Below are 16,599 nucleotides of genomic sequence, written 5' to 3' on the forward strand. Positions count from 1 at the left end.
CTGGACCAACAAAACAAGCGGAAATGATGGGCCACACGTAAGCAGCATGCTCCTGAGCCGTCACGTGGCCTGTCTCCTTCTATTCCCCTTCGGTCACAAAACCAGTGTATCCCAGACAGAACTGGGGTCCTGAATGGGACAGCGAAGCGAGCTGAGCTGAAGCCCGCCCGTCACGCACACAGGAGGCCAGAGCAAGAAGCCATCTTTCGTCAAGACAATTCTGGGCCTTCTGTGACTGTGGAGGACCTGAGCCTCAACTGCAGGATGCACAAGGGGGTGCCATGGTGTTCCCGCTGGCTGGGAGCCAGTGCAGACACGACAAACACGCCAGCCCTGCCCGAGGTGGCTCCCGGCGCAGGGACACGGAAGAGACGACATCACCTGAGAGGTAGAGCACACGCGAGTAGGGTCTTAAAGGACCAAGAGGCGGCTAGGCACATCAGGCGCTGCAGGGCGTCCCCGAGAAGGGACCGTCGAGGCCCCAGCCCCCATGATGCTCTAGGTTGCGCTACTCTGACAAGACACCCTTCTTTCTCATTTCCTTAACTGGAACAGTATGGGGAGAAGCGCGAGAAAGCACGCAGTTTCTGGCTTTTAAAAATGCGCAGCAGTTTTTCTGAGACTAAACGTACTCTGACCGTGTGATCTAGACACCGCACACCTTGCTATTTCCATAAAGGAGCTGGAAACTTCTGTCTACACAAAAACCTGCACATGGATGTTTACAGCAGCCTTATTCATAACTGCCCAAATTCGGACACAACCAAGATGTCTTTCGGGAGGTGCATGGACACACCAGGGTCCACCCGGACAACGGGTATCGGGCAGAGCTACACAGAAATGAGCTCCCCGAAGGGGCCTTAAACACGCATTGCTAACTGAAGGCGCCATCCTACACGACTCCAACCATATGACATTCCAGAAAAGGCAACACTAAGGAGACTGTGAAAGGGTTAGCGGTGATCAGGGTTGGGAGCACAGAAGGATGCGCCAGCGTGGAGTGCATGGTCACATGCATCCACGGGGACTTGGCCGGGGTCATAAGCCCAAAACCACGGAAGGAGCAACAGTAAGAGGAGGGGGGACAGCACGTCCCCAGTGAAAAGCCATCTCCCTGCAGGTAGGGCTGTGCTGACGTGCCCAGATGCTCTGTTTTCCCTAAAAATCCCGCAGCCTTTGCCCTGGGGCCTTATGACCTCCCGGCCTCCCAGGGCCTGCTTGTTATCCGTGTCCCCTGGCCCCCTCTCAGGAGGCTTGGACTCTTTCCCAGCAGGGGAGGCCCACCGTGTCCCCGGTGTGGGGTCTCAGGGATGTCCACGACGACCCTGAGGTCAGGCGGGAGGACGCGGCCACAGGGCACCAGGGCTCTGCAGGCCTCGGGCACACTATCCGCCAACCAACCACGCGTTCAGGAAAGTAGCCACTGTCCCCTCCCTCAGTCTCGTCCTACAGGCCTTTGCCTCTTTTCCTCTTCAGAACGACGTGCTGCTGAGACAGGAGGGACGCCGAGTGTCTCCAGAGCAGAAGTGGACTCCCACGTGCAGAGCTGTCCCCAAACGCTGCACGGGCTCTATGCCTAGGATGGGTGCTGGTGGCACACTGCTCATCCCCTTGGCCAGGCGAGCAGGGTCACTGTCCCCGTTTCGCAGATGGCAGCACGGAGGCGAGGGTGAGGACTCCAGCCGGGGCCATGCAGTGTGCAGAAGGGGGACGACTCTGCCCCAGGTCTCCGGGCCCCGGAGCCCCGCCCTCCCCCGCTTCTGAAGCGGGGAGGTTCTCGGCCACAAGCACGCTTCACACAAAGGCCGTGAGCTGGGACAGTAACTCCCAGGTGTCAGGAATAACCTTCAGAGTTCCATGCGTGGGTCCAGGCGTGTACAAACTCAGGCCTCCCACAGACCACACGGCGTGCATGTACAACACGTGTGCACTACAGGTATCCTTGCGAGATGCCGGAAGGCAGGTGGCCAGATGCCCCTGTTCCCACATGGACACTCTGCACCCAGGCTCTGGGAATGACACCCAGCACGGCGTTCCTCCTGCCTGTCCCGTAGCTGCTCCCGTGACACACAGACCACCAGGTTGCCGGCCTTCCCCAACACAGCAGGAGGGCCTCGGCATCAGCACCCTGTGCCGTCTGCCTCCCATGCCGGCCACACGGCTTGGCTCCTGACAGGATGAACCAGTGGACGGAGCTTCCCGCATCGCATCACAACCCCGGCTCAGTCCCAGGCCGGGATGCATACCCCCCGTCACCCGGATGAGTCACGTGACCTCCCGGAGCCTCGGTCTCCTCAGCTGGGGATCCTCTGACTGAAGGGTGAGAGGGGTGGCCTGAGAGAACAGGCGGGGCTGTCCAACGTGACCACGTAGGGGAGACCGTGCCAGCAAATGGTCAGTGCGGAAAGCCCTGGAAGGGTCCCCTGGCCACGGCCAAGAGGCACTACAGTTAGCGCCCTGGAGCCCACGCTGGCCTCCATGTCTATCTCGGGCAGGTTCCAGTGGCTAATAGGTCTTCAGAGTTAACATAACTTTGCAGAGACTTTCTGAACTGACACAAATTAAATGGCTCTATTATGTCCACCCCATTTCACTTGGGTTTTGTGGCCAAGCGCCCCGGCAGGTGAGCACTGGGCCTTATTGTCTGAGCTCCTAGCCAGTTTCCAACTGCACTACCTCCCCCACCGTGTGAAAAACGTTGTGTAAGCCGCAGTCCAGGGAAGGACACAGCGGTTTCTCTGGGCCGGAAGTCACCAGGCTGCTAAGCCACAGCACAACTCCGACAAGACCCCCCACCCAAGAGCCAAGTCGCTGGACTGGCCTCGGAGCTGCCAACCCAGGATATCCCTGTTTGGGGACCGGCTTGCCGGGTGCGTCCCATCCCCACCAGGCAGACTGAGCTAAACCTCCTAAACCCCCTTCCACTTCTCCTCCAGCCCAGGGTGGGGGGTTTGTGTCGCGCTCCTGGGCTGGGAAGCTGTGTGAGGTCCAACAGGAAGTGCCTTGTCACCTGAGGAAACCCAGGGCCAGCCAGGGCCAAACAGAAAGAGCAGATGCCAGAGCCCTGAAGAGGATCCACGCCGTGCTCTCTGAACTTTAGCAGTGAGCCAGCCCCATCCGGGACAGCCAGGTCTCAGCAGCCTGAGGTCCCCATGTGGCTCCGGAATGCCCTTCCCAGGAAATAGGGGAGAGCTCAGCCCTCCCCATCTCTCCCCAAAAGACCCGTTCCCTCTCTCCCAGGAGAGAACAGAGTAAAAATGGTCAAATTTTCCAAGGAATGTGCAAGGTGCCTCAGTCTGGCTTCTGTTTTCTCAGGGGACCTGGTTTGTGGGACTGGAGAATTCACAGGACCTGAGTGGCAAGCCCCAAGTCAGAGAGCAAGAATATGGCGAATGCAATGGGAAGCCGGACCTTCGGCCCCCCGTCTGGGGGTTCTTGCCCAAGGTCACAGAGCGGCATGTCTGCTTGGTAGGAAGCCAGCTGTGTGGCCACAGCCTGTGCGCCCCGCAGAGCCATCTCCCAGCCCACTCCGCCCCTGTGCTCCCTGGGGAGTGAAAAACAACGCCGTCACACCCAGCTCTGTCCAAACGAGAACCTTCTTCCTTCCCACGCCCACCCGCACGCCCGGCCAGCCCTCCCTCCCGACGGGTCTGGGCCTGGCCTCTCCTCGCGGCACAGAGGGCACCCCGGTCACAACCGCCATGACCGACCCAGACCAGGACCCAGGCTCTCTCCAGCTGTCACCCGTTTCTGGACACTCCCTGGAGGCCATCCAACACTGTCCCACCTAACACCCTCCATGACCGTCCCTTCCCTTCCAGAACAGGACCTGGCTCTGCCTCACGGGCCCTTTCTCTCTGTCCGTGCAGTCCCAACCCTGAATGGCCTCCTCCAGCCTGCAGAGCCCCGCATGCTGTCCCCAACCCCAACCTCCTGGCCTAGCAGCCCCCATCCCCATCTGCCCTTGGCCGGCCAGCCCCTTCTTGGCCCAAGGCTCCCGTGACGGTCTTCCCCGGAGAAGCTGTCCACCAACATGCCGCCATCTCTGGCCAGGGGAGGAGCCCGGCACTCACACTCCCTGTCCTGAGCCCCAGGCCAGCGGGGACAGAGTGCCATGAGCCAGGGCTGTGCACACAGTCGGGTCTTGTCCTCAGCTCTTCTGACAACAGCAAGTATCCAACAAAAGCAAATACGACTGAAGGCCAAAGGGATCTGCTGTGGATTTTAAGTCTCCAGCATAGGAGAACGCACCTGGTGTCCACACACCCCGCTGCCACCCAACCCCCGCGCCCACAGACTTCCACCAGACCCTCGGCAGAGACCGCGATGAGCCTCAGGGGCGTGGTCTCTCACGGCTTCTAAACTCCCCGCGGCACAGCTCTGAGGCGAGGGCGAGCCCCAAACTTAGAGAACCATTTTATCCTGCCGGGAATAAAATGTTATGTATTCTTACCCATTTCCCCCATGGGAATAGGTCCCTAAAATTAAGTAAGGAGAAGAATCACATGTTAGGATGACACACCCAGGATGCCCTTTGGTACGTTAGAAAAGCGTGTCCCCTCCAGGTGGGCACAACGCAAACTCCACTCACCCTGCGCAGGCCAATCAGAGAAAGGGGCTCTATCCCTCTAAGCGAACACAGGCCCTGATCCCGAGCACGATGTGGGTGGAATCTCAGACCTCCCATGCCAGGGACAACTTATGCAAGGTACCAACTATGCCACCACATGCCACGGCCCCAGTTATGACTCAACCAACCCAAAGCAATGCTCTACCTGAAGCACTGACCTCAGCAGCTGAGGCTGGATCCTTGGGGTATCAGAGAGCATGAAGACCTCAGACCCCCAGGAGGCGGGGACACGAATGACACTGCTTCCCCACTCACAACCAAATGGCGCCAAGCACCTACCATGTTCAGGACGCCGGACCAGGGAGGGGATATGTTCACAACAACCATGCCACAAACACGGTTCTCAAATAATTCCCCACGCGGCCCCACGGTTCTGGCACGTGGCCCATGTCAGAGCCTCAGGGGAAGAGTCACAAATCCTGTTGTCCTGGCAGTACCCAACCAGCCAGGTCAGGACACGGGGTCCAGTGTGGGAGGACATTATAAAGGCCCCTGTCGTCGCAGCAGGCAGCAAGGCTTGGGGCCCTCTGGTCTGGCAGCAGCGAGAGTAACAAGACCACCGAGGACCCATGGGTACGAGCAAGGGCAGGACGATCCCAGCAGGGAAAGCGGGGGATCACGCTGCGTCCTGCAGGAGCCCCTCTGCAGCCACACCTCTGCTCTCCCAGCCCCCAGGGTGTGAAAGGAGGAAGCGGAAACAGGGGAAGGAGGCTCTTGCTCCCTCTAGGGCTTCTGGTCACTTCCAGACGGTTGTCCTTCTGCCCTTGGTTCTAAGAGGTACGTCCCACAACGTGGCACCTCCCTCTGAGACCCCAGACATTCCTCAGAGCACCGAGGGTCCGCCCCACGCCCACAGTCCCCAGCTTCTAACTAATAATCGCAGCCCCCTGCCTCGGCCCCCAGCCCCAGGGGCGGTAACGGTTCCTGCAGCGGACGCCTCGCTGGTGCGTCTACGGTCACAGTTACCCGGTTACCAACCTCTTCCTCGGTAACAATTCCTCACATTAAATCCTCCCTGTGGTGTCTGACTCCTGAGGACGAGAACTTTCTCTGTCTCCACGTCAGACACCATTGAGAAGCCAGGGAAATGAGGCTCCAAATAACAACTCATCACTTGAACAAAACCCCAGGACAGTCATCTCCCTGAAAAGGAAACCCACGTTTTCAAGGTGTGGCAAAGGGGTACTGAAAAATAACCACGTGTGCCCTGTGGAGCGCCCGCTGTGGGTCACGGGTGGTGCTGTGTACTCAACACGGCTTAACGTCAGCATCTGTAACAACCTCTAACAGGCATTACTGTCCCCATTTTAAAGAACAGCGCTGGGACCTGCAACCATAAAAATCCTCGAAGAGAACATAGGGAGTAATTTCTCTGACACCGGCCGAAGCAACAGTTTTCTATATAGGTCTCCAGAGGTGAGAGGGAATGAAAGCAAAAATAAACTACTGGGACGTCATCAAAATACAAAGCTTCTGCACAGCGAAGGACACCACCAGCAAAACTAAAAGGCAGCTCACAGAATGGGAGAAGACACTTGCAAATGCCATATCTGATAAAGGGTTAGTGTCCACAACATATAAAGAACTAAAACTCAACACCCAAGAAACAAATAATCCGATTAAAAAATAAGAAAGTATGAATAGACACTTTTCCAAAGACAACATACAAATGGTCAACAGACACGTGACAAATAGTATTACATTGCCTGGTAATTAACTGGATTTTAAAGAGCATGAAAGTAAAAAAATGAAGAGAAGAGAGAAAAGCACTCACAAGTTCACTAAGGCCAGGCCACTTGCCCAAGACAGCAGAGGGAGCCTGGATATGACCACTCAGCCTTGGCCCACAGGACTGAACAGCTCAAGACCATCTGCAATCATGGAGGAGGGGCCGGAGGGAAGAGGCATGTGCCCGGGGGTGGGAGGGTGCAGGTGCCTGGAGATGGGGGGTGCAGGTGCCGGGCGGGGGGGGTGAAAGGCAAGGGCAGGGGGGCCTCACTCTGCCAGCACCTTCTCTGCCTCCAAGTGCCTGTGAACACTTTCATGAGATCACAACCAAAAACACTGGGGAAGAAGGGGCCCTTGCCGGCCCCTCGCTGGTCACCTCTCTGAGCCGAGCTCCTCATCTGCTAAGAATGGACAGTGACAGTGAGGAGGACGGCAGAGTGGGAGGAGACCAGGGAGGGTGAGCAGCGGCACAGCTGACACAGGCGCTCACACGTCGGCGCTTCCTGTGTCACCGGAAGTCCTCCAGCCTCTCCCATGACCAGGGAAGAATGAAAACCAGGGGGGTGTGAGGGGGAGATGCTTGTTGGGAAGCAGGAGGAGAGCTGAACTAGAGATGGCACACAGGGTGGACGCAGCCACAGCTGGAGCCCAATCTCAGATTAGCAGGGGATGCGGGGCTCTGGGAGGCCTCCTGGCTGTCTCTGCCACCAGGACAGCGTCCAGGCCAGGTTTCCGAGCACCGGGCACAGTGTGCTCTGGGAGCCCGTCCTGCCCTGTGGTGGGAGGGACACTCCAGGGCTCCTGCCACAGGGCGGACCGCTCACTGCCAGTCAGCAATCAGTCCCCAGGGAGGCCCCCGCCTGGACACCCTGGACACAGGTGGGGCCTCCACGTGGGGCAGGGGACAGTGCGCGGCAGCCTGAGGCATGGAGAAGATAACATCCTCTTACCATAGTTTTAAAAAGATGTGTACATAAATGAGGGTGGTCATGAAATTTAATTTTAATGGTTTGACAATTAAGCATAAAAACAATAATTACCATCTCAATTTTCCAGTAAATTTGCTGCTGGCAACAACGTATTTTTGTAAGAAAGTTTATGCTGTTTCACGGTGAAAGCTTTCTACCGTTGCTAGTCATCTTCTGCAATTAGAGAGGAGGATGCCCAACTCCAGGGGACACGGCCCCCAGGACTGGCACGGCTCCCGCAGAGGCACCGTCGCAAACAGGCGGCCTTGGTCAGCGCCACCTGACTTCCCCCAGCCTTGGCAGTGTGGCCTCTCCTACGCAGAGCAAAAATGTGCACAATGCTCTCCCATGAGCTGCCGGGCGGTGTAAAGGGGAGACGCTGCTGCCCAACGAAAGGGTGCCTTGCGGCACACAGCCGCTCGGGCAACAACGCTGTGACTGCAGGCGCCCCGCTGAGGCGGGGGGACCGGGTTGTGAAGGGGACGACAGGCAATGGGGAGCCCCAGGAGAGGCAGTCGCTCCAGGCCAAGTGTCACAATTCACGTTTGGCACAAGTGAACTTAAGTCTTGGTCCCTGACTACAGAACTGATGCCGCAGCCGTGCCCAGTCACTCGTTTCCAGAGGACACTCTAAAGAAGAGATCAGGAAGGGGAGGTGGTTCGCTCTGCATCCATTTGCTGAAATGCTGTATCCCACGCTGAAAGGTGACGAAGGATCTCTAAGAAACACGGTCACGAGAGAGGGGTTTCTGAACTAAGCATGCGGGCGTTCGGCCCATCGAGGACGCCCTCACACCACTCCCGGGAGTGCGCCATGCCTGCACCTGGGCGGCCCCGGTGCGCCAGCCGGAGGTCACTCTGGCTCTGCTGTCCTGCCCCACGTCAGCACGCCTTCCTCCGGGAAGCCTTCCCAGCCACCCTCGCCCTGCACGCACAGTAAGGTTTCTTACTGCGTGCTTTCACCTCCCCTTACCGTGCACCAACAGCCTGCTGGCACGCCTTTATTCCACACCAACACAGGCGCCGTGACCACACGCCAGGGCCACCGTCACTCGCTGTCTCGCCTGTGGGCCAGGCCCGCCACCAGCCCAACACTCTGGGAACCTCTGTGGAATGAATTCATGAACACCCTGGAAGCCAAAGACCCAGCAGCTTCTCCATCTACCCGCCTTCTGCCAGCTTTTACACTGGATCGGGGCCTCCACAGGGCTGGACACGTGCAGAGCACAAGCGGAGAGGAGACCTCCCGTAACCATCAATCACCACTCCAAGGACAGCCGTGAACCAGACAAGTGAGGAGCCCACCAAGCGACTGTGAACACTGGACTCAGCTCTTATCTATCAAAGACAGACACGGCCCCCCTCGAGGGCGCCCTAACTTCCAGACGCTCTGCCTTCCAGGGTTCCTTCCAACCCCAATCACGCTGCTGCTGCGTGCTCCTGAGGACACGTGTGGCTCCTGAGTTGGGCCTGAGCACACGTGCTCCTGTACTGGGTAGAATGAAGTCACCCACTCCCTTCTTCCCGGGGGTCGGCAGAGGCAAGCACCTCAACAATCCAGCGGACGGGTAGTCAAATGCCTCCGTACCCAGGGATGCCGGGCTCCGGGCGGGGCAGTAACAATGCCACACTAATCCCAGCCCCGGGGTCTTTAAGAGCAGGCTGTGCCCTCTCTAGCACAGAGCGCTGCCCATCCGCCCACCTCCGAGGCGGCAATGGAAACATCACCTACAGACGGAGGCATTAAAGTGGAGTCCAAGAACCACGGTGCCCTGGCTGCAGGCAGAGCCCAACCGCTTGGGAGCTTGACCTCAGAGAAGCCTCCTTCTTCAGCCCTGGGCAAAGCCAGACATTCAGTTGGGATGGCTCCTCATGGGAGAAGGGAAGAGGCAGGAGACGCGCTGGGCTCAGGACACCGGGAGGAGACAGGGCCCTGGGGACACAGGGACAGCATCCCGGCCAACGACTGCCAGGAGCCGCCAGGCTCACCTGTCCCTGCTCCCTCCACCAGAGCCGCTCTGTGAGGACCCCAGAACTGCGCTGCCGCCCCAGGGCAGAACATGTGTCTGACACGATCCGGGGAAGGCCAGGGAGGTGCAGGGAGCGGAAGGGAAGCGCCTCCCCGCCCGGCCACAAACACCGGGCTTCCCGGCACTCGCCGCTGGTTAGTGGGGACAGCGGGACCAGAGCCAAACAGGGCCTCCCAGACCAGCGGCTTGCCACTCGCACCCCGGGCCAGCAAGATGCCCCGTCAGACAGCAAAGGGAGAGGCGCACGGCTGGCCCTGGGGGACGCTCATCACCTCCTCACCCTCCTGTCACCCCAGCTCCCCGCTGGGAGGGGACCCTGTTCATCCTGGTGCTCCCGGAGCCCGACACAGGCGCCACAGAGCAGGTTCTCCAAGCACCAGTACTTACTGGGTGAATATTTTATGAATGAATAGAGAATGTGTGAGCTAAGAGCATTGAGAAATGAGAATTTAAGCACAAGGCTCAATAACAAGGAAGCCTGAAGCACAAGACTAATTTGTGATTATTTGCGAACGGGACTGCTAACATCATTCAGCCTTCCATCCACAAGAACGATCCAGGAGACAGCAGCCTTAACAATTTCGAATTTTTAACAACTGGTTTCATGTCAGTGTCCGAGGACGGCCAGACTTACCTCCCCTGGGATCTCAGACCACATCAAAACATCCAGACAAAGACAAGGCAGAGCGCAGCCAGCCGCTGCCACAGTCTGGAGAACAGCGCTGGGCCCACGCAGCTGCCAGGGGAGTGGGCCCCAGGGACGCTCTGGGCCCTACAAAGGAGCCGGTCCTAGCCAGGCGCCAGACGCATTCGGCCGTGGCTGGTGTGCAGGAGCACGTGCGCCCCCACGCGGCGAGTCCTCCGCAGGGGACCCGACAGACCTCTCCAGGGGGCGCGTTTTGGGCTCCTCTCAAAGGCAGGCCATGAGCGCCCAAGTCACTGGACCTCAAGCCTCCAACTTTCAGCCCAAACTTGCAGTTCTCTGGTCCTCACAGAACGGCTCTGGTGCAGGAGCAGGGACGGGTGAGCCGGGCAGCGCGTTGGCCGGGGTGCGGTCCCTGTGTCTCCAGTAGGGACCCCAGGGCCTGACTCTGCATGCATGTGTGTCATCAGCAGTAATCACATTAAACAGCAATACTCCGGAGCAGCCTCAGAGTGGATTAGCACGGACACGGACCAAGTGGCGTATTCATGCAATGAAATATAAATAGCAGTCGAAAGGAGAGAGTCAGATTTATATTTAGCTCCAAAGCAGAATGCTGATTTAAAGTTATAAAAAGATGTATTTTTAAAAAGACATATGTGATATAGAACCACTTGTCATAAAAAAAAAAAACCTGAAAATAATGTTTGGTTGTAGATATAAATACAATAAAAGTAGCAAAACATGGTGTGAATGATTCCATCGCCCGGAAGACAGCAGTCCCCCCACTGCCCCGGCCGGGGAGGGAGGGAAGGATAGAGATGGCGGTCCAGTGAGGGGGGCTGGGCTACTCTTTCACTTAATTTGTTCCAGCATTTATTATGAAAAAATATCAAATACAATATTGAAAGAAGTCTCCCGTGAACATCCCCTCAGGCCCTTGGAAGCGTCCACCAGTCAGTGTCCTCCATGTGCTGAGCACCGCGTCGTGCTGCGTTCCGCCCCTTTACCCAGCATTCATCTTTCTCGGGCATTCCGGAGACTGCTGCCGACAGCACACAGCCCTCCGGAGCCTTCCGAGAGCCTTCAGTGTGTACGGTTTTTCTCTCAGGGTGAGGGTGACTTACGACAAAACACACTGCTCTTAAGTGCACATTTGCTGCATTTTAGCAAAAGCGAACACAGGTGTCGCCCGCACCCAACATCGAGTTGTACAAGACCCCCCAGGAAACCCCTGAGCCCCTTCCTGCTCAAGCCCCACCCCGGCCTCTGCAGAGGCGACCGAAGTCTGCTATTTCCACAGTAGACGTGTTTGCTCGCCTTGGGATTTCGGGCGAATGGAACCCCACAGCGCCGGCTTTCCTGGGGGAGACCCCTCACTCGGGGCGGAGCGCCGGGCTGTGTTCTAGGAGCGTGTCAGCTTTAGTGCTGAGTGTCACTCCACTTGCAGGAAAAACGCCACCCTTTGCTTATCCACTTTCCCGTAATGGACATCTGGGCTCTATTTTTTGGCTATGAACATTCTTGTGTAGGTCTTTTTGTGAACAAACATTTACATTTTTCTTGAATAAATTACTGGATTTGGAACTGCTGGGCACAGGGTAGGTGTACGTTTAGTTTTCCAAGAAACTGCAAACCCTCTTCAAAGTGGTCATACCGGCTCAGAGCCCCACCGCGGCGGGCGAGTTCCGGCTCCTTCCCATCGCCACCAACGCCCAGCCCTGTCCGTGTCTGTCATCGCTCTGACGAGTCTGCGGTGGTAACTCGCCCTGGCCTGAAACTGCAGTCCCCCCACTGACTGTGTTCGTGTCAGCGTTTTTGTTTTGTAACATTTCATTTCCCTAAAATAAGAGGAAGACACAGACTAGACTGACAGAGGAAAGAAGGACGAAGGGAGGGTGGAAGGAAGAAAGACAGGAAGAGACAGAGATCTGGGGCAAATATCACCAAGTGCTTAAATCTGGGACATGTGGATGCTGGTTTCTAAATTATTGTCTCTATGTGGGAAGTATTTTGCAATTAAAGATAAAAATTGTATTCTGGCTCCATCTCATCCCAACTGTAACTCCGTCTCTACCACCCGAGCTCGGCTTGGAGACAGAGGTGCGGGTGTGAGCAGGGCCCCGCAGGCAGGGGGGTGGCCTGGGGAAGGGGCCCCCAGGGCAAACAGCTTCCTCCCCAAGTCAGGGAGCTCTGCCTACCTCGGGACATGCCCCAGAGGCCCTGGCTTTGCTCGGGTCAGGGCTTAATTCCAACTCTGCTCCTGTTGGACCGGGTCACATCCCTGGCTCCAGGCCAGGGCTCGGTGGAGGCTGCCTTTGTCTCGTGCGGACTGAGTTTGGGGGCAACACACCCCTCCCACAGGTCTGAGCCTGGCCTGTCTTTTTGTGGAATTGCTCCAAATTCCTGGTAGTATCGACCCAGGCCCCACAAGCAATACCAACCAGCCCCAGATTCAGCTTTAACAATTTGGACACAAAGCCACGCCCAGGTGCCTCCGTGTCTCTGGAGATGCGGGGCCTGGGAGCACAGGCCACTGCTTCCTTCCGCGGACACCCCATGGCTTTACCTGGACTTCGCGCTCGCCTCCAATGTGAAGCCACTTCAGATTCTTTCACTGAGCCATGAGGCCTCTGAGGGACACAAGACTGTCCCCTGGGGTCTCAGAGGGAGGGTCATCTCAGTGACTCCAAGTGAGGTGATGGGAGCAGGGAGAGGCAGGACGCGGGGACACTTACCGCTGGCACTCGCCGGTGTGCAGTATGAGCTCCTCGCCGCCCCGGGCGCTGACGGTCAGCTCGTGCTCCGTGGAGTTGAAGACGTCCAGGAGCAGGTGGCACTGTCGTGTACTGCATGGAAGACAGAGGAAAGTTGAGGATCTTCTGGGAGCCAGAGAGGAGAGCAAGTTGGCCCTTTTCTCCTCCCCAGAGACCTCCCATTTCTTGAAGGTATCAGAAAAGCGATGCATCAAAATGTCACATGCCCCGGCATAACGGGTCATGGAGACTCACTCTATAAAACAGGTTTGGCATCAGATCTTCCCTGGCCCTGGGGACACACGTCTATAATGCAGTGGCCCTCGGACGGTAATTGGACTTCCCCAGGCCTGGCGCATGTGAGGACTCGAACACCTGACGCAGAAGTAAGGCAGCAGCTGGCAGAGCGCTCGGCACGCAGTGCCCGTGCATGAACCGCAGGTCCATGTTGTGACACAGTCGCCAGGTCTGCAGGCCTCCTGCAGGGGCCCAGCAAGGTGCGGGCACTGGCAGTAGAGAAGTGCATCACGGGGAGCGGGGGTGCGCCGACCATGAGCCTCACGCAGACTGCACCCTCCTTACTCTCTCCCACCCTCCTGATGCCACCAGCCCTGTTCTCTCTAGTCCAGAAGGTAACAACACACTCCAAGCCCCACTGCCCCCACCCCACCACACAAGAAGGCCTGGAGCCAAAGTTCTAGCCAATAAGGACAGGCTTCTGGAGACCTTCTGTCCAAGTAAGACGACCCATCTGGGAGAAGTGATCCCCCCCTCAGCCTCCCTGTTCCCACGTGCCACCGCGCCTCGACGTGAGCAGGATGCTGAGCAGCCCGGCACCTGCTGGGAGGCACGGAGGCTGTGGATGCGGTTGGCGCTGGGAGGAGTCCGGGAGGCCAGGGCGTCTGCAGTAGCGGAAGCAGCCCCTCGGTGCCTCCTGCCCGCCAGGCTCCTTGGCGGTGCGCACACAGAAACACGAAACACGAAACACACACACACACACACACACACACACACACACACACACACACACACACACACACACACACGGTCTGTGTTAGTCCCCCGTCATTAGGTTTCCGTTATACTTGAAAGCTCGCCTGAAGCTCGGCCAGTGTCTTACACACCAAGTAGCACAGCGGGCACGTGACAAGGACCCAGTAAGTGTTCGCTCCTGTGAACGGGACAGCCGTACCCACAACCGGAGCAGACACAGATGTCGGCAACAGAGGCAGAAACCGTTCTGGAGCGAGGTAAGCACTTCTTCATAGGGGGAAGAAAGACACAGAAAAAGATCTGTGCTTGGGGTCTTCTGCTTGTAGGTCTTCAAAACATGACCCTTTCAGGGGCACCTGGGGGACTCAATCAGTTAAGTGTCCAACTTCAGCTCGGGTCATGATCTCGTGGTTCGTGGGTTTGAGCCCCACATCGGGCTCTGTGCTGACTGACTGGAGCCTGGAGCCTGCTTTGGATTCTGTGTGTGTTTCTCTCTCTCTCTGCCCCTTGCCCATTCACACACACACACACACACACACACACACACACACACACACACGCACACACTCTCTCTCAAAAGTAAATAAAAATTAAAAAAAAATTTAAAACTAAAACAACAACATGACCCTCCAAACGGCCTCACAATTCTCAAGTCTATATCTCAAGGCGTTTTAGGTAGCAAAGGAAGGGGGGAGGGCAAACATGCCTGTGCACCAGGGCGGCCCGCACTTCATTTCATCTCAATGCTCTTGGGAGGCTGTCCGCCCTAGACCCATTTATAAGTAAGGAAAGTGAGGCTCAGGGCATGGCCACGAACACCAGGGAGGCTGCTGACACCCAAGTCTTAAAACTCAAAATCCTGTGCTTTTCAGGGTAGATGGAGACCAGTATCTTTAACCCTGTTGTCTGGTCTTTCCAGAGAAGGGATCTGAGGGAGAGAAACGGGCAGTCCCCTGGCCAGGGCCGCACGCGCACACACCACACGCACACCGCTGTCATCACATCACCATCGTCATTAGCAGGCTACGGGGGACCTGTGACACACCAGCTCCTTAAGACGTGTAGGTGGAAACCCACTCTCGGGGGAGAGAGGCAAAGCGTCCTTGTCCTGCCGTTTCTGTGAGACGCTGCCCCACACGTCTTCAGAGAAGCAGGTCCGTGAACGTTGGTTGAGTCGAGGTTCTTTGGGTGGGAGTGTTCTCCCCAGAGGCACAGCACTTGGAAAATACTCATTAGCTCTGACAGCTGCACACAAGAGGCCTCAGCACTCGGCTCCCAGAAAAATGAGCCTTCAAGAATGAAGATCTGCCTTTGTCATAACTTCATGAAATCTTTAATCACAGCAAAATCTTTCATCAGGAATGGGGATTCGTAAAACATTTATCAGAGGAGGAAAATTGAAGTGATTTTAAAAAGCAGGGAAGAAAAGACTCAGATACATGTTGTTTCACTCACAGAGCGTTAGGAAACGGCACAGGCATGAACATCAGTATGTAATCCTCGTGTGTCCCTTTCTGTGACTCCCTGAGTGTGGGGCCTCCTGACCCAGTGCTTTGGTTCCTCCTCGTCGCTGGCTTCATGATGTACTGGCAGATCTTCACTTTCTATCATTTATAGATTAATTTCCTCCACTGCAGTAGCATTTTGTGCCCACCACAATATCCTTTATTCTGTATCTTTCCATATCACTTCAGATGGTTTCCTTAGGTTTTATGCTCCATTTGAGTATATAACTATTTTTAATTCCAGCTTGCTTTGCTTTGAATTGTCTTGTCTGTTTATTTCTGGGTCCATTTTTACGAAATATAGAGAAACCCAGGAAAACTCCCCGGAAGAACCGGTCCATCTGCCTAGGAAGGGGATGATGCCGTCAGGGGGAAAGGAGACACACACTCCAGGCAGAGGCAGCAGAGTGTGTGTGAGACCATCTGCACTGAGTTCGTATGTCCTGTCTCCTCTGCTGAGAATCAGGAACTCTATTGCTTCATCTAACACATGTAAACACCCGCTGAGCACCTGCTGTGCGCCACGTACTGATCCCGGCGCTGGGCGTGTGCGTCACAGTAAACATGTAAAATTCACCTCCACTCTCATGGAAGTCACACTCTTGTGATGAGAGAGGACTGGGAAAGATGAGGTGAGTTTACAAAATAAAACATTTAGTCATTTTGTAAAATGAGGAAAACCACACTCAAAGGTGGTTGAATAGCAGATTAAGACACAGACCCACACAAATCAGTAGCTTTCCTATATATCAACTAAAAACAATGACCAAATAATTGTTTTAAGAAAGTATATTTACAATAGCAATGCACTTAGGACAAATCTTCTTAAAATGTTTGCAGGACCTTTATGGAGAATGGCTTTAAAGTTTTATGGGTTGGTATTAAAGACAGTGAATAAATGCAGAAATGTATTATGTTCAAAGGAGAGGAAGACTTAACTTTTTTCTATTTTTATTTCTTTTTTATTTTTTTATTTAATAGTTTATTGTCAAATTGGTTTCCATATAATACCCAGTGCTTCTCCCCATAAGTGCCCCCTCCATGACCATCACCCCCCTCCCTCCCTCCCTCCTCCTCCCCCTTCAGTCCACGGTTCGTTTTCAGTATTCAGTAGTTTTTCATGATTTGTGTCCCTCACTCTCCCCAGCTCTCTTTCCCCCTTCCCCTCCCCATTGTCCTCTGTTAGGTTTCTCCTGTTAGACCTGTGAGTGCAAACATATGGTATCTGTCCTTCGCCACCTGACTTATTTCACTTAGCATGACACCCTCGAGGTCCAACCACTCTGATACAAATGGCCATATGTCATTCTTTCTCATTGCCGTGTAGTACTCCATTGTGTGTGTGT

The 16,599-nt window shown here is 55.9% G+C and overlaps 1 protein-coding gene across 1 annotated transcript in view; it reads right to left on the reverse strand.

The window, feature by feature from the left end:
- The window catches only part of TRAPPC9 (trafficking protein particle complex 9), a 529,205-nt gene that overhangs the window by 163,419 nt on the left and 349,187 nt on the right, over nucleotides 1-16,599 (reverse strand). Inside the window, exon 19 of the mRNA XM_029923171.1 lies at nucleotides 12,738-12,848. Within this exon, the coding sequence (XP_029779031.1) occupies nucleotides 12,738-12,848 (111 nt within the window). The remainder of the gene's footprint in view (nucleotides 1-12,737; nucleotides 12,849-16,599) is intronic.

This window comes from Suricata suricatta, chromosome 15 (assembly GCF_006229205.1).
Source record: "Suricata suricatta isolate VVHF042 chromosome 15, meerkat_22Aug2017_6uvM2_HiC, whole genome shotgun sequence".
NCBI classification, from domain to species: Eukaryota; Metazoa; Chordata; class Mammalia; order Carnivora; family Herpestidae; genus Suricata; species Suricata suricatta.